The 26,091-nt window shown below is 35.2% G+C and overlaps 1 protein-coding gene across 5 annotated transcripts in view; it reads right to left on the minus strand.

The window, feature by feature from the left end:
- STXBP5 (syntaxin binding protein 5) overlaps positions 1-26,091 on the minus strand; it is a 184,231-nt gene that overhangs the window by 95,988 nt on the left and 62,152 nt on the right. For all 5 annotated transcript variants that reach the window (XM_021693538.2, XM_021693537.2, XM_021693536.2 and 2 more), the window contains exon 8: positions 9,113-9,236. In XM_021693538.2, coding sequence (XP_021549213.1) covers positions 9,113-9,236 — 124 coding nt within the window. The remainder of the gene's footprint in view (positions 1-9,112; positions 9,237-26,091) is intronic.

The following is a 26,091-nucleotide window of genomic DNA, read 5'->3' on the forward strand; positions in this document are numbered from 1 at the left end:
ATAAATAGTGAAGGAAACTAGGAAAGGAAATGGATTTCCAGAAAAAAGTAAGGACCTCTGTCTCCCACAAAAATGGAAATACTAGCAAAACAACTAAAGTTAATCACTTCAGAACTCTGGAAATAAACTGAAGCCACAAAACAAGTGGAACATTGTCTACCCAATAGAAATGACTGAACCTTGGTAAGACAGGGAGGACTAGAACATTCTGATGAGGGTTATTCCCATCCTCCTCACTCCCCAGCTAGGTGGCTAGGTAGACATGAATATGCAATAGTATCAGCAACAAAGAGGGCTGAATTTTTTTTTTTTGCGAATTCCGTTAAAACCAGCTTCCCTAAACCACAATCAATATTTTGTCCCAGCGCAGCTCCCTGGAAACCTCTATTCCCAGGGTGCTGTGGCAATTTCATTTGACACAGATATCAGCTCAGAGGTACAGAAGGCCTTCCACTTCCAGGGCATCACAGAAATAATATCACAGCTGCCTAAGGCTGTGGTTTCAGGTGAGTCAAATAAGAGCCTGGGCAAGAATTAAAAGAAAATCCTGAAAAACTGAACACACTCCAGGACTAAAAGGTTGCACACACATGCAAGGTCATGTGCATGCCCAGAAAATACCTGAGAAAGAAGAAAGCCCCAGTCATTCATCTCTGGTCAACTTTGAAACCTTGAGAAAAAAGGAAGTTTAAAAAAAAAAAAGTAAAATACAGAAAGTAAAATGAGCTTTAATACCTACTGCTGGCGGGATTGTTGTCAAAGAGGTACTCATACATAACTGAAAGAAATGTGCAAAGGGTACAGTCTCTTTGGAAGGCAGTCTGAAAACACTAATTAAAAATAGAAATATTTGAAACTTTAATTCTTAGGAAGAGCAATTCTACTCCTAAGCATTTATTCCGTAGAAACAAAAGGCATTGGCCTATCAAATATGTACAAGATGGTAGAGAGCGTAACTTATAGTGATCAAGAACTGAAAATAAAGTGACTGCTCTTTATGTTGGAATGGCTGAATACTTTGTGAAAAACTAGGAACAGAACTGGCTATTACACGACCATTAAAATGAAGGAATTAGAGCTATGCCAGATGACATGAAGGGACTTTCCTCAAGGAGAGTAAATTAAAAAAATACAAAAAAGATTAATATAATTCCACTGTATGCAAAACAATGACAAAAACCCTCATATTTAAATATATGTGTACTAATATACATAATTTTAGAAATATATTTTTGAAGAACACGTGTTAAGATTTTTGACATAGTGTAGCTGGTCACTGGGCTCCTTGAACATGGGGGAAGGCACGAAAAAAAGAAAGGTAGGAAAAAAGGAGGCCTAAATCTGAAAAGTAGTCCCTCACACTGTACAAGGAACACAGAATTTCAACCACTATTTCAATCTGTTCAGAAATATGTGAGCTTTCAGTAAAGAATTTAAATGGTTGCTCTGAAGGCCAGCATCAGGCCTTTATTCTCCTTCTACTACCCAAAGCTCTAATGGGAGTGTCAGACTGATAAAATTTGAGATTACAGACACAAATTTTACATTTATTACATTTACATTTTACATTTATTTTCAGAAGTTATTTTTTATATGCATTTTGCTTCATGAAGTAAACAATTATTCAGCTATAACTCAATTTAACTTATTCCAATATTCACCACCAATCTTTCAGTAGCTAGAACAATTTTTAAGGAAAGGCATTGGGTGGTATATCTTTACAAGTCTGAGCTTATATATCATGCAAAAAACCTGGCTAGGTACAAAATTCTTAGCTTTTGTCTTTCTCAATAGTCTTCTATGTTCCTCTCTTATGTCCAGTATTTAAACTTGTAATAAAGTTTAAAGTCAGTCTGATTTTTATTTCTTTGTAAGTCAACTTTTTTCCCACCCCCTACAAGGATGGTAACAGAGTAGTTTTATTATCTCTGTAAGTCAAATGTTGCAGTTTTTACAGTGATCTTTCTTCATGAATCTTGCTTGGAAATTAATGAGTCCTTTTGATAGGCATAATCTGATTTCAACTCAGATTTTTAAAATTATGTCACCAATTATTGCTTACATTCCAGAAAGGCAATTTATTCATCTGTAATCCTAGACTAATCTTTTTCTAAATCAAATCAAGTAATAAGGCACTTGCTATGATTTTTATAAAGCATATGTAAATTAAAGGATGTTTAGAAGATCACCTGATTTCACCACTAGATGTCATTTTACTTCTTACTTGCTGTGTCCCTGAGCAGCAAAAACCTGTGCTTACTCAAACACCTGTAAACTACCTTGATAAGTTGTTTAAAAGAGCTGGTTAATTATAAAACAACTTAATAAATCATATAAACCTCCAAGTCACATCTGATTTCTTATCTTTTACTATGCCCTGCTTCCCATTCCTATAAACCACCCAGCCACAAAAAAATTGGCCTCAGTTCTGTTGATTACATTCCAAAATTGTATTCATGTATGTCCATTTCTTCCCATTTGCTGTCACAATTGAAATCTTCATTATTTATCATTTACAAAAGCTTCTTAATTGGTCTCCCTCTTCTGCCCCCAGCTCTCCTAATGCATCAAAGTAGTATTTCCAAAAGATAAATTTTATGTTTCTCACTGTAAAATCATTTAGGTCTCTATCAGGATGTCCAAACTCTTTAGCATACTACAATATATATTCTTGCCTCCATATGCAGTTCTGCCATTGTTTCCTGCATCTTTCCCAAAAGTATTTTAAACTCTGGCCATATTAAACTATTAGCAGTTTTCTAAGAATACCCTGGCTTTTGATTATGTCTTTGTATCTTCTGACTAAAATAACCTTGCTCTGCTCTTTCCCATCTTATCACTCCCCACTCATCCTTTAAGACCAAGCTCATATAACTTGAATTTGTGAAATCTTCCTACACCCTTCATCCAAAAGCATACTAATTTTGTTTCCACAGCATATTATGTACACCTGTATCAGCACTTATGTATTTTAGTAATCCATTAATAGATCATTTTCATTTACTGGATTCTGAGTTCTTCAAGGGGAATACACTTCCAGCATTTAATCTCTGGTACATAGGGGGTGATCAATAAATGTCTATTGAATGAAAAGATGCATTAAAAATGAGTGAGGATCACTGACAAAAATAAGGGTCTCCTTTGTTTTTAATTTTGATATTTAGAATGTAGAACACATTTTCTAACTGATACAGTTGTTACACAGCAATTATATTTTCAGCCTAGAGCTGGCTATCCAGGATGGTAGCCACCACTCACACATGGCTATAAAGCACTTAAAATGTGGCTGGTCCAAGCATAAAGTACACAGATTTCAAAGAGTACAAAAAGGGATGTGAAATATCTCAAGTTTGTAAGTTGATTACATATTTAAATGATATTTTGAGTTAAACATTTATTATTAAAAACAATTTTACATTTTAAACTGCTCTTCATATAGTTATTAGTAAATTCACAATTACACATGCAGTTTGCATTATATTTTTATTGAACAGTGATGTTCTAGAAAATAAAAGGATTCAAACTGGAGAATGACATTGTTAATAATACTAGTCCAAAATGAGGAGGGTGCTCTTTCTTTAGTAAGTATGAAGACAGAGTTGATTTATAGCTGGACTAGAGACACCTGGATACCTGATTTTTGACTCGTGGCCAAGGGCAGTGGGATTTATGATATGCTTGTTCAAGATCCCAAACTCCCAAAACTCCCCCAGTGACCCCCAGTGTAACAGTTTTACTGATGGCTGGCAACTGGCTTAACTGGTGTGACAAGACTGGCTTGATAACTGAAAGGGTAAACTGAGTTTCTCAGAAGCTAGATCTAGGTGGTTGGAGCTGAAGACTCAGCACAATCCTTGGATACATGTGTCTGTGGGAGCCTGCATGTGGGATGCCTCTCGGAATGCTTACCTGCATTGTGTTTCTCCTGCTGCAGGACATCCTTTGCCTTTAAAGAAAAGTTTTACTTGCATAAAAGTTTTATTTGCGTATGTTCTGTAGAGTCTGGTAAGTCCTTTCAAATTCATAAACTGAGGAAAACGTTGTAATGAACTATATAAAGAACTGCAGTATGGTTTTATTATTTATTGAATGTTTTATGCTCAGGTGAATCTTAAAAGTAGATTAATAGAAATTTTTGTAGGTCACATCCTTAAACTATTACATTGACTTTTACTTATGTAAAATTTTTTCTCCAGCGACACTTAATAAAGTTCCCCAATCTTGGTTTATTCCTTAAGAAGTACATTGATCACACTGATGAATAAGCTCCAGAAGCTAAATTTTAAACTGTCATTTTCTATAATGGACACCTATCGATTTTGACCATCTATCACCTCCATTTCCTTTGAGAATCATCTAATGTTGGTGAAGATGACAATCAGAGAAATGACACTTTGACACACACATACCCAGGGTTACAAGGGAGATCCTGTGGTGCGCTGAGCCAGCAACTCACTGAACCATGATGATTGCTTCAGGGTAAATGTATGAGCTATGCCAGGACTATCAAACTCTTCCCTCCTAAATTATGAAAGTTTGTTTGTCAGAGGAAACAGGTCAAAAAGAGAGAAGCAGAACTCACCCCTAGGCTTACCACACAGAAATACAAAATTTACAGCCCACCAAGATGAAATGACTCTGTAGTCAATAGGTGGAACAAATCCTGCTTAATTTCCACATATTCACAAAACTTTATACCTTAAAAATCACCTTGTACATTCCTGCCATTTTACAGATGATGAAACTAAAGTCCCAGAGAACAGTAATTATCTCCAGAAAGTATTTCCACACATAGCAAAGCTAGAGTTACATTCCAGGTTGTCTCACTGCCAGGAAATGTTCTCTGATATTCATAAAAACCATATTTTTATGGTTAAAAGAGCTATCACTCTTTTAGTTAGTAAACAAATCATCTGTTAAGTATTTCAGACACACAAATGAAAACTTTCCAAAAAAAATATAACTATCAACCATTTTTATATGCATTGGAAAATTATCCAATATTATATCAAAAAATTATCTTAAATGAATCAAATTCTTTTCCTTTGCTGGCTATTTTATCATCACTATCTAGAAGACTGCTCTGCCCCTCAGAATAAGAGTTTGCTATCAAACAACTTAAGCAATGAAAGATGACATCCAAGGATAAACTGAACACAGCTAACAAATCTGGAGAGAACTGTCTTAGGATTCAATTATAGTTCAAGGCCATCATTCTTCAAAGTGTATTTTAGAGAGCACTGGAGAACCACAAGATGTTCTCCGAATGAAAGACATTAAAGTCAAATAAATTTGTGAAAAGCCACATAAAATAAATGTATATATAAACCAGTATAATAAATATTTATATGTGTGTGTGTGTGTGTATATTCTCCCTCTTAGAAATTTATAGTACACATTAAAAGTTAAGAAGTCTTAACGCTGAAGAAAATGCTCAACTTTAATTCAGCATTTCCAAATCTTTGACTATAACATGGCTTTTCACCGAAAAACTCATTAATATAAGAAAAATTCATATGTGAAATATATTTTGGGGAACACTAACAATCTTTCAGTCGTAGCCTAACAAATTAATAGCATATGCAGATTTATATTTATTATGATCACATACGTATAGCACATCACAATTTTCAGGTACTTTCACTTACATTTTGCTTATTTAATCCAGGATGTAGAACTGTGCCTATTACATGGTAGATCCAATATTTGTTGAATAAATAAAAATAATCTCCATAACAACCATATGAGAAGATTAAATTTAATTATCTCCATTTATAGATGAGAAGGCTGAAGTTCAGAAAAGTTAACTGACTTCCCAAAGGTCATAGACCCAGAGATTATGGAACCAGGGCTTGACCACAGGTCTTCTGGTTTTAAAACCCCATGTTAGGCTGATGTAATATGTCTTCTGAACAGATTATTCAAGGATATCTTAAACTATTCTTAACACTAAACATCACATAATGAAGTACTGGTAGGAGTCTTAAAGTACAATTAGTTCCTAGCTATCAAGGTAATAATTACAAATGTTTTTTAAGAAGAAGATACTCAAACAACCATTAAATAGGTTTAAATTAGAAAAAACCCGAAACGGAAAAAAATTTAAGTCTAGTATAAAGTAATTTATCATAACTGCCAGAAAGTAAAAGCAAGAGATCACAACAGAAGATAGTAATGAGAAAATAACCCTAATTTTCAATCCATCAAAGCAGACATTTAGTATACCAAAATTATATACCATAAAGTAGGGATATATATGGAATACATGACACCTTGTCATGGCATGAAAAACACATTTTTGTACTTCAATGTGTAAAAATGCACTTAGTTTTGTCACTGAAATCAGCTATCAACATAAATTTAACTCTGGTAAGTTACCTACCACTAAAAATAAGCAGTAAACATTACTACTATCAAAAATAATTCATATTTTATAAATAAAGAGTACATCTGATCATCTACATTTTTAGACTGCTATAATATGCAATAAATGCCATCGTACTTAACACCTGCCACAGAAAAAAAGTATTTACATTTTGTTTGGATTTTAATTTTGAAAAAAAAAATACTAAATCAAATATTCTTTGTCTTGTTTAAAAATAATTTTAGCAGGCGCCTGGGTGGCTCAGTTGGTTAAAAATAATTTTAGCTAGTGGCCCTCTTTTGCTAAGATACTATAAACTCTACAGAAACTTACTTATGCCACTTCTCAGAGTCTGCTCCCAAAGATCTAAGTTTTTGATATAAAGAGAGGTCAAGATTAAATAGAAAAGTTACCATTTGGCAATTACCACAATAAAATTAACCCAGCCAAGAAACAACAACAGGTGCTAAAACCAGAGGATAAAAGTTTGAGGAGGAACAGTATGTTGATAGAGTCTCAAAGTACCTCCTTCAAATCCAAATATTTATTGATTACAAATACAAATCAAAAATAGTTATCAATTTCACAGGAAAAAGAACATTATAATAGAGAAATCTAACAGACAGAAGTTTAATCAAGAGATCAAGGTATAAGACACCATCAATTTGAACAAATCAAACACAAGTTCCACTTGAGAGGCAGCAAAAAGAATGCATCAATCGTTTTAAGATATTCCAAACCTGATTCTAAGCATGAAAAACCATCTGACAAAACCAAATGTGGACACATTCTATAAAATAATTGACCTAGAATATTCAAAATTTGTCAGTTATGAAACTCAAGAAAAGGCTCAAGAACTGTTTCAGTTTGAAACAACTAAATGTAATCTGCATATAGACCCTTTTGATAAAAGGCAAAACTTGGTGATACAGGATAATGTTCTTATTTGTAAAAAATAGATACTGGAATGTTTTGGGGTGACTGGGCAGTATGAAAACAACTTACTCTCAAGTGATTCAAAAGAAAAAAGTACCATTCTTATAAAAATAGATAAAAATTTAGGTAGACTTAAAACTGCAAAGCCAATGTTACATATTTCTACTGCCTTTGATACTAGGTTCATTTTCTCTAAATTTGAAATGAAAGTTTTTAAGACTAATCATCTTTTTTGGTTTTCAGGATTCTTAGGTTCTAGAGGTCTTAGGAAATCCTAAAATTTATGGTAATTCTCAGGTGTATCACCAAGAATGAAAGAATGAATAAAGAATAAAGAATGAAAATATATTAAGAAAAACTGGAACCTCAATCATAAGGGCTATCTATCCCCTGGATGCATGCATAAATAGACCCAGAGCAAATTTAAAATTAGGGCTTTTCCAGATGACTGCAACCACAAGGCAATGGTAAAGTATACTAAAATGTGTGGCTTTATGAATTACTATTTTTTTCTAAAAAACAACTCTAAAAACCCATCCTGCCACAGATAAATATTTAATTTTACTATTTCTTTAATTTCTACATTGCAATAATTCAGGATGGACCAATACTTTTTTAAAGCGGGCACTGATAATTTTAAAGCAAACAATGAAATATTAGCAATACCACAAGGATATTCTTCAATAGACTACCAATGTAAAGAACAGTTCCTTTAATCTCCCTAAATCCACTGGCTAAGAGTCTCTTAGGGTGGTTGGAGAATGCAGATTAATAAAGAAATGCAAATTCCTAAACTTCATCCAAACTCAAGGAAGGCCTTCGTAATCTGTTCATAAACACCCTAATAAAACTTTAGAGGTTCTATAAATAGCTCTTGCACAGAAAAGAACAAGTAAGCCTGAGACTGCTATCCCCTCAAAAGGTTAGCTCTTAGTTGGCATCTGGTAACTGGCTTTCAAGATGGTTTCCACCATTCCCAGACTGATAAGGGTGGTACACTGTGCCTAAGTTGTTTGTATGAACAAAACAATTCCTGTGAATCCCTGATTTCCTTCTGGGCATCTGAAATTTTGGTGCGTGCTGTAAGTAGAAAGTGCTATGGACTGATTCCAATAAAAACTCTGGGCTCCTGGGCTCAAATGAGCTTCCACAATAGACAACATTTCACACACCTGGTAATAACTCATTGCTAAAGGAAGTAAGCATGTCTTGTGTCACTCTACTGGGAAAGGACCATTGGAAGCTTGAGCCTGGCTTCTCCCAGACTTCATCCCATGTACCTTTTCCCTTTGCTGATTTTGCTCTTCATCTTTTTGCTGAGTCCTGTGAGTCTTACTAGTAAATCATTAAACCTGGGGTGATCTTGGACACCTTTGACATAATACTTCAATGCATAAAATTACCTTTTGTAGAGTTCAAAGTGTTTCTGCAAACTGTTATGTGTATGTATGTGTATGTGTGTATTAGCAACTTGCAATTGATAACTTTAAGATGACAAAGGCTTAAAGTCAGTCCTGTATCATTCACAAAATTACTTACTTTCTGGACTACTGGACAAACAATATTCAGAATATAATGTACCATTCACTTTCTCAAAGTTCAAATTTGAAATTTCAATTGTAAATACAGTTAATTTGAGATTGTATTACCTGGTTGTTACATTTTATTTCTAAATGTATACATATTTTTAATTTTCTCAAAATGAAAGAAAACTCATTCTTATCCTCAAAAACAAATAAATCCAAATGGAAACTCCAAACAGTTTATTGTACATCACAATTTATGTAGTGTTCAAAAGGAATACGTTCTTACCATGTGGAGTGATTGTCTGTATAGGCTTAGCTGGAGACCTAACATTCCATATAGTCAAGGTGCCATCTGAATGACTGCAAATAAATTGTTTTCCCTCATGATGCCAAGCAACAGAGTGAATAGCCTATAGAAGAGGAGTGAAGAATTCCATTTTTAGAAACAAAATCTAAAAACCAAGCTATACACAATTGGTATTATAATTTTCACTTTAAACTTTTTCATTATTTTCCAAGCTGAAGTCAACACATTAATTTTACATTTCCATAACCCTCTTTAATGCAAATGAGATTTAATATGGTATTGACACTATTTTAAATTATTTTTACTTTATTCCTTAAGCCAGCATAAGAATGATATAATAGTGATATACGTATTATTAATGAGTTCAGAAAAACAGAATGTATTCTTATAGATTCTTAGAATAAACTACACCTACACATAAATTACCAAGTAATTACAATCAATATCTCATCAGAAAAACTGGTTGTATTAGACAGAACAATTTTTTAAAATATTTTATTTATTTATTTGAGAGAGAGAGAGGAGAGTAAAGGGTAGAAGGAGAAGCCGACTCCCTACTGAATCTGCCCCACCTGATGTGGGGCTGGACCCCAGGACTCTGAGATCATGACCTGAGCCAAAAGCAAATGTTTAACCGACTGAGCCACCGAGGCACCCCTAGAACAAATTTTTTAAATTAACTAAAATTTGGAGACAAAAATGTATATTTGGAATTAGGATCAATTAAAAATACCTCAGATTGAGAGCTTTAAGACATGTTATCCATTTCTCACAGTAATGAGATGATTTTTAAAATCTGAAGGGACACTTTTTTTTTTTTAAAGATTTTATTTATTTGACAGAGACAGACACGGCAAGAGAGGGAACACAAGCAGGGGGAGTGGGAGAGGGAGAAGCAGGCTTCCTGCTGAGCAGGGAGCCTGATGCGGGGCTTGATCCCAGGACCTCAAGATCATGACGTGAGCCGAAGGCAGCCACTTAAGGATTGAGCTACCCAGGCGCCCCTGAAGGGACACTTTTTTGATTAGATATTTATTTTATGCCTCTGAGCCACTTAAAAACTATCTGAAAAATACTTTTATATGACCAAAGTATATAACCTTTTAATTTTTTGGTTCTAATATTATTTATTTTGCCTGCAAAAAAAAATTTTTTTTAAATCATTCTCCTGGGTGATTTCTGTTCTTTAAATTACTTCTTTTCAACTCAAGTTGATAACTTCTAGTTATTAATGGTCAATTGACTTTAAAAGCTGCCCTACTGGAAGGCAGAACTGCTGAGGACAGCACAAAACCATGGAACTGAACCTTAAGAGTTCCACTTACATACAAGTCAACATTTACTATCATCTTCCTCAATGTCCATTTATTTGGGCTCCTCATATGCTTATATATTTAAAACAGTATTAAAATTTAAATGAAGATGGATAAAGACAATTAGCTGTGTTTCTAAATGCCAATATTTAACACAATATTTCAAGTTCAAAGTATCTCTAACAAATTTCTAAATAAAATCTTTTATTTATTTTTAAAGATTTTATTTATTTGACAGAGAGAGTGAGAGAGCACAAGCAGGGGGAGCTGCAGAGGGAGAGTGAGAAGTAGGCTCCCCCACTGAGCAGGGAGCCCGATGTGGGACTTGATCCCAGGACCCTGAGATCATGACCTGAGCCAAAGGCAGACACTTAATCAACTGAGCCACCCAGGCACCCCTACAATCTTTTATTTTAAAGATTTACTCATTTATTTTAAAGATTTATTCATTTATTTTTGATAGAGCGTGAGCACACAGGGGAGGGGCAGAGGGAGAGGGAGAGAGAATTTCAAGCAGACTGCGCTGAGCATGGAGCCCAACATGGGGCTTGATCTCACAACCCTGAGATCATGACCTGAGCTGAAATCATGAGGCAGAAGCTTAACTGACTGCGCCACTCAGACACCCCCTAAATAAAAGCTTACTCAACAGTAGTAAGCTTATTCCAAGATACATATATGACATTCCATAAACTCAATCTTAAAATAATCCCTTAATAGCCTTAACAGATGAAATTATTTCTGTAAAATATAAGTAGAGCTAAGCAGCTATACAAAGCTTTTAAATATTTTTTTTAAGGTGATAAGGGAAATACAAGAACGATCTTCAGTGTTGTCTGAATATATAAATAAAAACATTCTAATCTTATCCTACATATAAATGTATATCATACACATAAATATATAATATTTATAAAGAATTACTATTTCTACTTTGCTAAAGAAAATCATACACCTTTGTTTAAAAGTACCATTTACTTTAAAGACAGTATTAAATTATTAACTATTCCAAAAGTAAATACTAATTATAGGGACCAGTGGTTCACAATTATTTTGGATAACAGAGAGAAACAAATGCCAGAAAATACTCCATAAAAGAATAACCAAATACAAACTTATGCATGCAATAAATATACATGATTTTTTCAATTATTTCTGCAATTTCCTAAATACAAATTCAACTTCATACAAGATATCACTTTTTTCTAATAGTCTCTTTAATACCACTGCATGTAATACTACACATATGCTACTTAAGTATGTCTGTATTATATGTATATATTATCTAAGTATAGTATATTGGTAAGTATACTGATATACACTTAAGTAGCATTATGTATATATATATATATATATATATAAAGTATGTGTATAATACATACCACATATAAACTACATAAGTATAAAACATGCAGTTTTACTTTTTCTTTAGTCCTTTTGAGAAAATGAAGTAGAAATTTATGTAAACAAAGTGGGAATAGCAAATCTAACTAACCAAACCTGGCACACCTTTACAATCAGAAGGTGGGTTAGGAGCAAAACTGAATAATTCATGGGAGATGATATGAGATATAAAGTAGGTACCATCAACTAGGGTTGAGGAATTTTGTATGTAAATTGGCTTACTTTTCCAATATATGCAATTTCCAGAAGATTCTTAAGAGGTGACTTGATTTTTAAAAAATGGGAAACTATAGATACAGATGAAGGGAAATAGGAGAGATCAAGGGCAAAATGAATGGAAACTAACATAATAAAGGAGATATACAAAAGTTGTAGAGAAACATGATGAATTCAGGATGGAGAAAAAATGTAGAGGAAAAGGAGGGAAGATGATATAGCTATTGGCATAAGCCACAGGAGCAATATATACAAATCTAAAAATATTTCTTTAAAAGATGCAGTGTCTGACAAGAAATCGTAACTGTAATAAAGCTCATGAGGCAGTTAATGGATTAACAGTATGATAGTATTCTCATCTGTGAAAATTAAAAGAAAAGCATGAGCACTGCCTACTCTGATACCTTTTTTAAAACTATGATAACTATTTGGCTTTGGCAAAAGTAGTACATATGATGCTTTGTGCTATTCTTATCAATTAAGAGAGCATCTTTAAGAATAATTTTCTGGAAGGATAACATGCTAGCTATTTACCCATCAAATTTTACACTCACTAACTCAAAATACTGGGGAAATTAAATAAATTCCCTATTTACTTGTTTTGCAAACTGAGCAGTATGATTAGAATCACTTCATAATAAAAGTTGTATATAAATCTTAGTCCAGCTATTCCTACATTATACATAAACTGATTAACATTTATAGCAGACTTACACCAAAAATAATTTCTTTGCCCCTAGAAAATAAGATCTTAAAATTATATTCAAAAGCAACATTGATTGCTAGTATAATTACTATTCCTAAAACCTTAGAAAATGTCACTGAAATGGTAAGAAAAAAATTTTGTAATAGACTTTGATTTTAAATTATAATGCTTGCAAATACATGGAAAGGAAATACTGAAAACACTCTAGTTTTCTTATTCTCATGTTATCAAATAATAAAGTGAATGCTTAGAGTACTGGATGAATTATTTCTTGTATATATGAATAATACATTAAACTGTACATCTTTGGCCCTAGTATTTTAACTTATGAACATTTTAATATTATTTCCATTGTAGAAGGGAGACAACAGTAATACTGTTTAATTGAGTAAGATAATCATAGAACAACACATTTTTGTAAAATAGTTGATAAAATTATTATATATTGGATATTAAGTGATTTATAGCTTCTCTTCTCTAAAGATGTTAACAGGCATAAATTGAAAACACTGCTATTTCCATTAAAAATAAAACCTAAATGAAACTCTTCTAGATATTCCGAAAATGTAAACAAATTATTCATTCTAAGCACTGTTTTATCTTTGGGGAGTGTGTGTGTGTGTGTGTGAGTGTGTGTGTGTGTGTGTGAGTGTGTGTGTGTGTAAGAGAGATAAATGAACAGAAAATAAGCTGTCTTAAAAACTAAAAGCACCTTTCTAAACATTGAAAAGAAACCTTAAAGGAATAAATGCTTTAGTGAATATCTATACGGTGAAACATAATTTTTAAAAATCTTACTGATTCCAATGCTGTGAGTTACAAACATATTATTTCAATATTCTTTTTTAAAAGACTGACAGTCATGAGATAAATGTACTCACAGCACTAGCAATGTACATACTATTATTTTTTTCTATGCCTGTATTTCTATCTGTGGCTTCTCAGTCTACTAGGAAAAAACAACATGAAACCAGAATACAAGTCACTGATCGATTCTAGACATGACAAAGAATAACCATTAAAATAGTTTGATAAGTACTAAATTACTGTCTTAAAACATCAATAATGCCGTATTTCACTTCTGCCAACACATTGAGTTACTACAGAAAGAGTACTAATATCTTAATACTATTTATAGCCTAAAAAGAATGAAATGTCATTGAAGAAATATAATTTTATATAGATTCAAATATCCTATGCAGAAAATATCTGTAGAAAATTAGGAATACTACCCCAAGTACGCTCAAAGTCTATCATTTAGACATAAAGCCAGGTAAGTTTGTCAATTCGAAAAATACTATTGTTACACAAAGCAACAAAAGCTTAAGGGTAAAGATGAATTTGTTTCAATTACTCCCACCCAACTAAATCATCTTCAAGAAATCAAATGAACAATTAAAACTGCACCAAGAACTTCTACTATATTAGAAATGTTCAGAATTGATATCATAATGCTATTTATTTGCCCCAGTATAATAAAAATGAATTTGACTGAAGTAAAACACCACTGATAGAAAGTAAATATTGGAGGAAGGGGGGTGGTGCGGTGGTATTTTGTGAAGGTCTTAAAGTTTTAACCTTAAAACTTTAACCTAAGTGAGAACTATAATAATTTCTTCAATGTCTAAAGTTATACATTTGACAATCTGCATTAAGAATCAGATATAAAGCTATTTTTATATGAAACAAGAGGTAAAATAGCATGAACTCACAGAAATATAGCCAGAAATTTTCACTCAGTTTACCTTAGAACAAGTCAATTTAGAAGTTAGATCTTATATCTACAGCATTATTATTTAAATGTAAGATTTAGTCATTATATTTGTTACTCTTTATTAAGAATAAGTTTTATGACTTTGCATCTCTACTGCATATCTGTTCAATAGTCTGCAGCTTTCTTACAATTTCTTTGTCAGGTTTTGGTATGAAGATAATGCAGCCCTCACAGGATGAATTGGGAAGTATACTCTCCTCCATTTTTGGAAGGAGTTTGGGTACAGTGAGTACTATTTGCTAAAATTTACCAGTAAGCCCTCTGAACCTGGAGGTTTCTTCATGGGAAACATTTTCATTAAAAATTCAATTTCTTTAATAAATATAAAGCTACTCAGGTTAAATATTTCTCTTAGAAGGGATTTGGTACTTTCAAGGAATTTGGTGTCTTTCAAGGCATTTGTCCACTTGATTTGCTGAATTTATTGGAATGAAATTGCACATATTTCCTTACCAGTCTCTTTGCATTTCTGTAGAAATTGAATAATCTCCTCTTTCATGCCTGTTATAGGTAATTTGTGCCTTTTCTCTTTTTGTTATCACTGTGGCTGTGTGTTTACCAATTTTATTGAACTCCACTAAATCAGGATTTAACCAATTTTCTCTATTGTTTTTATGTTATCTATTTCATTTATTTGTTATTTCAATTCTACCACTTACTCTGGATTTAATTTACTCTTCTTGTTTCTTATGGTGGAAGCTGAGGGCATTGATCTGAGACTCTCTTTGTTTTCTAACATAAATAATGCTTTACTGAAAACTTTAACAGCATTTCATAGACTTCCATATGTCCTATTTTCACATCTTTTTTTCAGTTCAAAATACTTTCTCATTTTCTGATTCTTCTTTGACCCATTAAAATATATTGTTTCACTTTCAAATATTTGTAGATTTTTCATCTACCTTATTATTTCTTATTTAATTCTATTATACTAAACGAACATGATTTTAATGATTTCAATTTTTCTAAAATTATAATGATTGATTTTATGGCACAAACGATGGTCTATTTTGGTGAATATTCCACGTATCTTTGAAAATAATGGTGTTCTGGTCTTAAAGAAAGCACTTGTACATCTACTTTGTTGATATTAATACAGCCGTTTCAGCACTCTTCTAATTTGGTGCTAACATTACTTTTCCATCTTTTTGCTAACACTTCTGGGTCTTTATATTTATTTATTTTTATTATGTTATGTTAATCACCATACATTACATCATCAGTTTTTCATGTAGTGTTCCATGATTCATTACGTATAACACCCACTGCTCCATTCAGTACCTGCTCTCTTTAATACCCATCACCAGGGGCGCCTGGGTGGCTCAGTTGGTTAAGCGACTGCCTTTGGCTCAGGTCATGATCCTGGAGTCCCTGGATCGAGTCCCGCATTGGGCTCCCTCCTCGGCAGGGAGCCTGCTTCTCCCTCTGACCCTCCCACCTCTCATGTGCTCTCTCTCTCATTCTGTCTCAAATAAATAAAATCTTAAAAAAAAAAAAAAATACCCATCACCAGGCTAATCCATCCTCCACGCCCCTCCCCTCTAGAACCCTCAGATTGTTTCTCAGAGTCCATAGTCTCTCATGGTTCCTCTCCCCCTCCGATTTCCCCCACTTCATTTTTCCCTTCCTGCTATCTTCTTTTTTTTTAATTTTTTAACATACAATGTATTATGTTTCAGAGGTACAGGTCTGTGATTCACAGCGCTCACCACAGCACATACCTGCCCCAATGTCTATCACCCAGCCACCCCATCCCTCCCAACCCCCACCACTCCAGCAACCCTCAGTTTGTTTCCTGAGATTAAGAATTCCTCATATCAGTGAGGTCATATGATACATGTCTTTGCTTGACTTATTTTGCTCAGCATAATACCCTCCAGTTCCACCCAAGTCACTGCAAATGGCAAGATCTCATTCCTTTTGTTGGCTGCATAATATTCCATTGTATGTATATACCACATCTTCTTTATCCATTCATTTGTCAATGGACATCTTGGCTCTTTCCATAGTTTGGCTATTGTGGACATTGCTGCTATAAACATCCAGGTGCACATACCCCTTCGGATCCCTACATTGGTATCTTTGAGGTAAATACCCAGTAGTGCAATTGCTAGGTTGTATGGTAACTCTATTTTCAACTTTTTGAGGAACCTCCATACTGTTTTCCAGAGTGGCTGCACCAGCCTGCATTCCCACCAACAGTGTAGGAGGGTTCCCCTTTCTCCGCATCCCTGCCAACATCTGTTCTTTCCTGACTTAATTTTAGGCAATCTGACTGGTGTCCGGTGGTATCTCATTGAGGTTTTGATTTGGATTTCCCTGATGCCGAGCGATACTAGGCACTTTTTCATGGGTCTGTTGGCCATTTGGATGTCTTCTTTGGAAAAATGTGTGAATGTCTGTTCATGTCTTCTGCCCATTTCTTGATTGGATCATTTGTTCTTTGGGTGTTGAGTTTGATAAGTTCTTTATAGATTTTGGATACTAACCATTTATCTGATATGTCATTTGCAACTATCTTCCCCCATTCTGTCGGTTGTCTTTTGGCTTTGTTTGACTGTTTCTTTGCTGTGCAAAAGCTTCTTATCTTGATGAAGTCCCAATAGTTCATTTTTGCCCTTTCTTCCCTTCCCTTTGGCGATGTTTCTAGGAAGAAGCTGCTGCAGCTGAGGTCGAAGAGGTTGTTGCCTGTGTTCTCCTTTAGGATTTTGATGGACTCCTGTCTCACATTTAGGTCTTTCAGCCATTTTAGGTCTATCTTTGTGTGTGGTGTAAGGAAATGGTCCAGTTTCATTCTTCTGTATGTGGCTGTCCAATTTTCCCAACACCATTTGTTGAAGAGACTATCTTTTTGCCATTGGACATTCTTTCCTGCTTTGTCGAGAATTAGTTGACCATAGAGTTGAGGGTCCTTTCTGGGCTCTCTATTCTGTTCCATTGATCTATGTGTCTGTTTTTGTGCCAGTACCATACTGTCTTGATGATGACAGCTTTGTAATAGAGCTGGACGTCTGGAATTGTGATGCCGCCAGCTTTGCTTTTCTTTTTCAACATTCCTCTGGCTATTCGGGGTCTTTTCTGGTTCCATACAAATTTTAGGATTATTTGTTCCAGTTCTTTGAAAAAAGGCGATGGTATTTTGATAGGGATTGCACTGAATGTGTAGATTGCTCTAGGCAGCATTGACACCTTCACAATATTTGTTCTTCCAATCCATGAGCATGGAACGTTTTTCCATTTCTTTGTGTCTTCTTCAATTTCTTTCATGAGTATTTTATAGTTTTCTGAGTACAGATTCTTTGCCTCTTTGGTTAATTTATTCCTAGGTATCTTATGGTTTTGGGTGCAACTGTAAATGGGATCAACTCCTTAATTTGTCTTTCTTATGTCTTGTTGTTGGTGTGTAGGAATGCCACTGATTTCTGTACATTGATTTTATATCCTGCCACTTGACTGAATTCCTGTATGAGTTCTAGCAGTTTTGGGGTGGAGTCTTTTGGGTTTTCCACATAAAGTATCATATCTATAAAAAGTGAGAGTTTGATGTCTTCTTTGCCAATTCGGATGCCTTTTATTTCTTTTTGTTGTCTGATTGCTGTGGCTAGGACTTCTAATACTATGTTGAATAGCACTGGTGATAGTGGACATCCCTGCCGCGTTCCTGACCTTAGGGGGAAAGCTCTCAGTTTTTCCCCATTGAGAATGATATTCGCTGTGGGTTTTTCATAGATGGCTCTTATGATATTGAGGTATGTACCCTCTATGCCTATACTCTGAAGAGTTTTGATCAAGAAAGGATGCTGTACTTTGTCAAATGCTTTTTCTGCATCTATTGAGAGGATCATAGAATTCTCATTCTTTCTTTTATTAATGTATTGTATCACACTGATTGATTTGCAGATGTTGAACCAACCTTGCAGGCAAGGAATAAATCCCCCTTGGTCGTGGTGAATAATCCTTTTAATGTACTGTTGGATCCTATTGGCTAGTATTTTGGTGAGAATTTTTGCATCCATGTTCATCAAGGATATTGGTCTGTAATTCTCCTTTTTGATGGGGTCTTTGTCTGGTTTTGGGATCAAGATAATGGTGGCCTCATAAAACGAGTTTGGAAGTTTTCCTTTCATTTCTATTTTTTTGGAACAGTTTCAGAAGAATAGGTACTAATTCTTCTTTAAATGTTTGGTAGAATTCCCCTGGGAAGCCATCTGGCTCGGGGATTATGTTTGTTGGGAGATTTTTGATTACTGCTTCAATTTCCTTAGTAGTTACACGTCTGTTCAGGTTTTCTATTTCTTCCTGGTTCAGTTTTGGTAGTTGATACATCTCTAGGAATGCATCCATTTCTTCCAGATTATCTAATTTGCTGGCATAGAGTTGCTCATAACATGTTCTTATAATTGTTTGTATTTCTGGTGTTGGTTGTGATCTCTCCTCTTTCATTCATGATTTTATTTATTTGGGTCATTTCTCTTTTCTTTTTGATAAGTCTGGCCAGGGATTTATCAATCTTGTTAATTCTTTCAGAGAACCAGCTCCTAGTTTTGTTGATCTGTTCTACTGTTCTTTTGGTTTCTATTTCATTGATTTCTGCTCTGATCTTTATTATTTCTCTTCTCCTGCTGGGTTTAGGCTTTATTTGCTCTTCTTTCTCCAGCTCCTTTAGGTGGAGGGTTAAGTTGTGTATTTGAGACCTTTCTTGTTTCTTGAGAAAGGCTTGTATTGCCATATACTTTCCTCTTAGGACTGCCTTTGCTGCATCCCAAAGATTTTGAACAGATGTTTTTTCATTTTCATTGGTTTCCATGAATTCTTTTAATTCTTCTTTAATTTCCTGGTTGACCCATTCATTCTTTAGTAGGATGCTCTTTAGCCTCCATTTGAGTTCTTTCCAACTTTCCTCTTGTGATTGAGTTCTAGTTTCAAAGCATTGTGGTCTGAGAATATGAAGGGAATGATCCCAATCTTTTGGTACCCGTTGAGACCTGATTTGTGACCTAGGATGTGATCTATTTTGGAGAATGTTCCATGGGCACTAGAGAAGTATGTGTATTCTGTTGCTTTGGGATGGAATGTTCTGAATATATCTGTGAAGTCCATTTGGTCCAGTGTGTCATTTAAAGTCTTTATTTCCTTGTTGATCTTTTGCTTAGATGATCTGTCCATTTCAGTGAGGGGGGTGTTAAAGTCCCCCACTATTATTGTATTGTTGTCAATGTGTTTCTTTGCTTTTGTTATTAATTCCCTTATATAATTGGCTGCTCCCATGTTAGGGGCATAGATATTTATAATTGTTAGATCTTCTTGTTTGATAGACCCTTTAAGTAGGAGATAGTGTCCTTCCTCATCTCTTATTATAGTCTTTGGTTTAAAATCTAATTTGTCTGATATAAGGATTGCCACCCCAGCTTTCTTTTGGTGTCCATTAGCATGGTAAATCGTTTTCTACCCCTCACTTTCAATCTGGGGGTGTCTCTGGGTCTAAAATGAGTCTCTTGCAGACAGCATATCGATGGGTCTTGTTTTTTTATCCAGTCTGATACCCTGGGTCTTTTGATTGGGGCATTTAGCCCATTTACATTTAGGGTAACTATTGAAAGATATGAATTTAGTGCCATTGTACTGACTGTAAGGTGACTGTTACTGTATATTGTCTGTGTTCCTTTCTGGTCTATGTTGCTTTTAGGATCTCTCTTTGCTTAGAGGACCCCTTTCAATATTTCTTGTAGGGCTGGCTTCATGTTTGCAAATTCCTTTAGTTTTTGTTTGTCGTGGAAGCTTTTTATCTCTCCTTCTATTTTCAATGACCGCCTAGCTGGATATAGTATTCTTGGCTGCCTATTTTTCTCATTTAGTGCTCTGAATATATCATGCCAGTCCTTTCTGGCCTGCCAGGTCTCTGTGGATAGGTCTGTTGCCAATCTGATGTTTCTACCATTGTAGGTCACAGATCTCTTCTCCTGAGCTGCTTTCAGGATTTTCTCTTTGCCTCTGAGACTCGTAAGTTTTACTATTAAATGTCGGGATATTGACCTATTTTTATTGATTTTGAGGGGGGGTCTCTGTGCCTCCTGGATTTTTGATGCCTGTTTCCTTACCCAAATTAGGGAAGTTCTCTGCTATAATTTGCTCCAATATACCTTCTGCCCCTCCCTCTCTTTCTTCTTCTTCTGGGATCCCAATCCTTCTAATATTGTTTCTAATATTGTTTCGTCTTATGGTATCACTTATCTCTCGAATTTTGCCGTTGTGATGCAGTAGTTGTTTATCTCTTTTTCTCAGCGTCTTTATAAAAGACCATCATTTGGTCTTCTAGATCACTAATTCTCTCTTCTGCCTCATTTAACCTCGCATTAGAGCCTCCATTTTTGATTGCACCTGATTAATAGCCTTTTTGATTTTGACTTGGTTAGATTTTAGTTCTTTTATTCCTTCAGAAAGGGCTTCTCTAATATCTTCCATGTTTTTTCAAGCCCAGCTAGTATCTTTAAAATCGTCATTCTGAACTCTAGTTCCGACATCTTACTAATGTCCGTATTGATTAGGTCCTTGTCAGTTGGTACTGCCTCTTGTTCTTTTTGAGGTGATTTTTTCCGTCTTGTCATTTTGTCCAGAGGAGGATAGATGAATCAGAGAACAAAATGCTAACACGGTAACAACGGCCCCAGATAAATATATACTAAACAAATCAGAAAGAACCTGAAATTGGGGAAAAGAAAGGGAAAGAAAGAAAAAAGAAAAAGAAAAAGAAAAAAAACAAAAAACATAGTATGATCAAATCTGATCAGGCTGGTGCATAGATCAGTGCCACACACTAGATTGTGGGCATATTTTGGTCTGTTAGAAGAAACTGCCTCCTAAAATTTTAAAGAAAGAAAAGCTTATATGTACAAAAATAAGGGTAAATACGACGAAGGGATGGAATATGACTGTAATGATGAAAATTATAAAAGATTTTATAAAAGGAATTGATAAGAAGTTAGTTGAAAAAAGAAAGAAGAGGATTTAAAAAAAAAAAAGGGAGAGAATGTGATCAGGCAGGAGAGTAGAACAAAGCCACACCCTAGAGATTTAGGGTATATTTTGGTCTGTTAGAAGAAACTATATCCCAAAATTTTAAAGAGAGAACAAATTACATATATATATATATATATATATACCCCCAAAATAAGGTTAACTACTATGAAGGGATAGAATATGACTCTAAAAATGAAAAATAAGATTTTTTTAAAAAAGGGATTGATAAGATGTTGGTTGAAAAAGGGCAAAAGTAAAATTCAAAAAAAAAAAAATTAAAAAAATTAACTTTGAAAGACTGAAGAATCAGGGGAAAAAAGCCATGAATTCTATGTGCAGTATTCCCCTAGCGCTGGAGTTCTGTTGTTCTCATTGATCGGTAAACTTAGTCTTGGCGAGCGCTTCTTGCTGACCTTCTGGGGGAGGGGCCTGTTGCCTTGGTTCCCAAATGTCTTTGCCAGAGGTGGAATTGCCTTGCCCTTGCCGGTCTGGGCTAAGTAATCTGCTCGGGTTTGCTCTTGGGAGCTTTTGTTCCCTGCAAGCTTTCCATACAGCTTTGGAGGATGAGAGTGAAAATTGTGGCCTCCCAATCTCTGCCCTGGAGGAGCCGAGAACTCGGGGCCCCACTCCTCAGTGTGCCCCCAGAGAAAAGCCGTCAATCACTCCTGTTTCCCCGGTCTCCGGCTGCTCTCCGTGCTCACCCGGCCTGTGACCGAGCATTTCTATCTCTGGCACATGACCTCGTGTGGAGTCTCCAAACCCAGCAGACCCCTACGGTGCGCTCCCACGCCGCTCCTCCCAGGGGAGGAAGGGGAGTCTCCCCGGATCTGCCGCTCGTTGGGTCCCTGCTGGAGGAGCAGTGGCCCGACTGTGCCGTGGATCACGGTTTATGGCAAACCCGAGCTGAGAGCCCACTCCTCGGCTCCGTCTCTGCAGCCGGCTTCCCCACTCCGATACCTGGGAGCTCTGCCACACTCAGGCACCCCTGGTCTTTCTGTGACCCCGAGGGTCCTGAGACCACACTGTCCTGGCGAGGGTTCCACCCCCCGCTTAGCCACTGGAGCAACGTCCCTCAGCAGAGCCGACTTCTAAAAGTTCCGATTTTGTGCTCTGCTGCTCTATCACTTGCCAGAAGCGGCCAAGGGAGGCCCCCTCTCCCACCATCTATCTTCGCGAATAGCACCTCGGATTCACATCTCCGCACATCCTACCTTCCAGAAAGTGGTCGCTTTTCTGTTCAGAGAGTTGCTGCTATTCTTTTCTTCGATCTCCTGTTGAGTTTGTAGATGTTCGGAATGGTTTGATCCCTATCTAGCTGAATTCCTGGACCAGACGAAATTTAGGTCTCCTACTCTTCCGCCATCTTGCTTCTCCACCTCCGGGTCATTATATTTAAAGTGGGTTTTAAATAGTGTAGAGTTTGTTCTTGCTTTCTTATCTAATTTGACAATTTTTGCCATTTATTTGGGGTGTTTAAATGACTGCATTTAATATGATTCCTGACATAGCTAGCTGGGTCTAAATCTGTTGCCCTGCCATTTTTTTTCTATCTCTGCCATCTGTTCTTTGTTCCTCTTTTCCTCTTCTGCCTCCATTTGGATTGAATATTTTTAAAATTTCATTTTATATTCCTCTTTGGCTTAACTATCTAGGTTACTCTTGTTGCTCTGGTATTTCCTTTAGAATTTATAGCATATGTCTTTATCTTATCATAGTCCACCTTCAAGTAATATCATAACATTTCAGGTACAGTATAATAAGCTTACAAAAAGATTCTGTCTCCTGACCTTTGTGCTACTATTGTCTATATTTTAATTCTACATGTCAGAAATCCTACAATGCATATTTATCATTTTTTATTTCCATAATTACCTTTTAAAGAGAATAAAAAAGTTAAAAAGCTTTTCTATCTACCTACATATCTACCATTTCTGGTGTCCTTTATTTGTTTGAGTAGAGTCATATTTCCATTTTTATCACTTGCCTGCTGCATGAAAAACTTTTTAACATGTCTTGCAGTGAAGGTCTGCAAGTGGCGAATTCTTTGAGTTTTTGATGTGTGTAAAGCATTTTTCTTTTGTTTTGAAAAGATATTTTGCTGGATATAAAATGCTAGGTTGACAATTTTTTCTTTCAGTACCATAAAGGTGTTGTTCTACTGTGTTCTGGCTTGGACTGTTTGTAAGGAAACCATTGCTGTCATTTTTATCTTTGTTCCTCTGTATTTAATGTGTTCCCTTCCCACATCCTCTGGTTGCCTTTAAGATGTTCTGTATCACTAGGTCTAGTTTAAAGCAACTGAAACATGTGCTTTTATATAGCTTTCCTTCATTTTCCTTCTGCTTTGAGTTCACAGAACTTCTGAGATATCTATATATCCTATTAGTTTATAGGGTTTATATCTGTCATCAAATTTGGAAAAATCTGGGTCATTTTGTCTTCAAATATACTTTCTGTCCATGTTCCTTCTTCTAGGACTATTACACATACATTAGTCTGCCTGAAGTTGAAGCACAGTTCACTGATGTTCTGCTCCTTTTCTGCCCATCTTTCATATTGAGTAGTTTTACTGTTAATGTCTTCAAGTTCATTATCTTTTCTTCTGCAAGATCAAATCTTTTGGTAAACCAACCCAGAGTATTTTTTATCTCAGACATTTTATTTTTTTCATCTCTAGAAATTCCAATTAGGACAAGGAAGAATTGAAAAACCCTTTCCAACATGTTTATGCTTTCATTTACCTTCTGGAGCATATGAAACCCATTTAGTAACATTTGTTTTAATATCCTTGTCTACTAATTTTATCATTTGTGTCATTTCTTTTTTTAAATTATTTTTTTTTAAGATTTTATTTATTTGCGAGAGAGAGAACGAGAGACAGAGAGCATGAGAAGGAGTGAGAGGGAGGAGGGTCAGAGGGAGAAGCAGACTCCCTGCCGAGCAGGGAGCCCGATATGGGACTCAATCCTGGGACTCCAGGATCATGACCTGAGCCGAAGGCAGTTGCTTAACCAACTGAGCCACCCAGGCGCCCCATCTGTGTCATTTCTGAGTCTTATTCTATTGACTGCATTTTCTCTTCATTTTTCATCATACTTTCTGGCTTCTTTCTATGTCTCAAATTTTTGTTTGGATGCTAACTATTGTGAAATTTATGGTGGGTTATTATTATATTCTTTGGAATATTTTTGAGCTTTTTTGAGTATGTTATTTGAAAACAGTTTAGACTTCTCAAGGCTTGCTTTTAAGCTTTGTTAGGCCAGTCAGATGTGTCTTTAGGGTTAGTGTAGACCCACGACTGAGGCAGTACCTTTTGAGTATTTTTCCTGATGTCCCATGCATTACAAGGTTTCCCCATTCTGTTGCAAATGTAAACTATTCTTGGCCCTGTGTGCTATGAAATTGTTTTACCTACTCCTTTCTAATGGATCTTTTCTAAGCCTCATACCCACACGATAATCAGTATTTACCTGAAGACTCAGGGTGGGGAATTCCCTGTAGATTTCTAACTCTTTCTTTTTCTCTAGGTAGTTCCCTACCCTTTGGTACCTTGCCTTATAGGCTACAAATACTTTGGCTTCCCCAAATTCTCAATTCTGTCTCCTCAACTCAGAGAGACTACTGAGTTTCCACCTAGGTTTCCCCTTTATGTACTGAGACCTGGAAAAATCTCTAGGCCATAAGCTAAGGCAACTAAATGGCTCACCTTGTTTGTTTCCTCTCTGAGGAATCTCTGTTCTTACCACCTGCTATCTAATTTCTAAAAACTGTTGTTTCACGTATTTTTCCAGTGTATTTGTTTAAGGCAAGAGGGTAAATCCAGTCCCTGTGACTCCATAACAGCTAAAGCCAAGATCACTATTTAAATTTATAAGAAGCAAAACAAAAAAAGTGAATTTTTAAATTCTGCTCTTATTTTAGTGTAGAAAACAGATTTACAGGTCAAAACTTCCGATGAAATCAGAAGAACCCTTTATTAAAAATGTTCTTTTTTATACTTTTAAGATCTTGATTAGTGAACCACAGTGCTTAGTAACTAAAAACTTAAAAAATAAAAAGTATGAAAAAAAATAAAAACAAAAAGTATGCAGCTATGAAAACAAAGGAAATTCTTTTAGCCATGCTTACAACAACCACATGCAAACATTTATAAAGTATTCCAAGTATTATTATAGTTACTCTATATAGTCTGCTGTTTTAAGTAAATGAAAGCATCAGTATGAAGACATGACATATTTTATCTTAAAAACAAACAAAACCACTTATACATTTCCTAGCTCTATTCATTGAATTAGAAATCATGACCCGTACTAATCCCCAGATTACAGTTACCAGATACCATTTCACACTGAAAGAAGCCACATTTCATAAGGAAAAAATCTTATTCTAAGTTTGAAACAAAAATATACAGATTAATAGTTATACTTTTTTATAACAGATAGCAGGGAAGCTATCCAAGATTATTATCACCAAAGAACTGAGGAACCAAAAGGAGGAGGTTCACAGATCAAAATGGGAGAATTTGAAA

Source organism: Neomonachus schauinslandi, chromosome 8, assembly GCF_002201575.2.
Source record: "Neomonachus schauinslandi chromosome 8, ASM220157v2, whole genome shotgun sequence".
NCBI classification, from domain to species: Eukaryota; Metazoa; Chordata; class Mammalia; order Carnivora; family Phocidae; genus Neomonachus; species Neomonachus schauinslandi.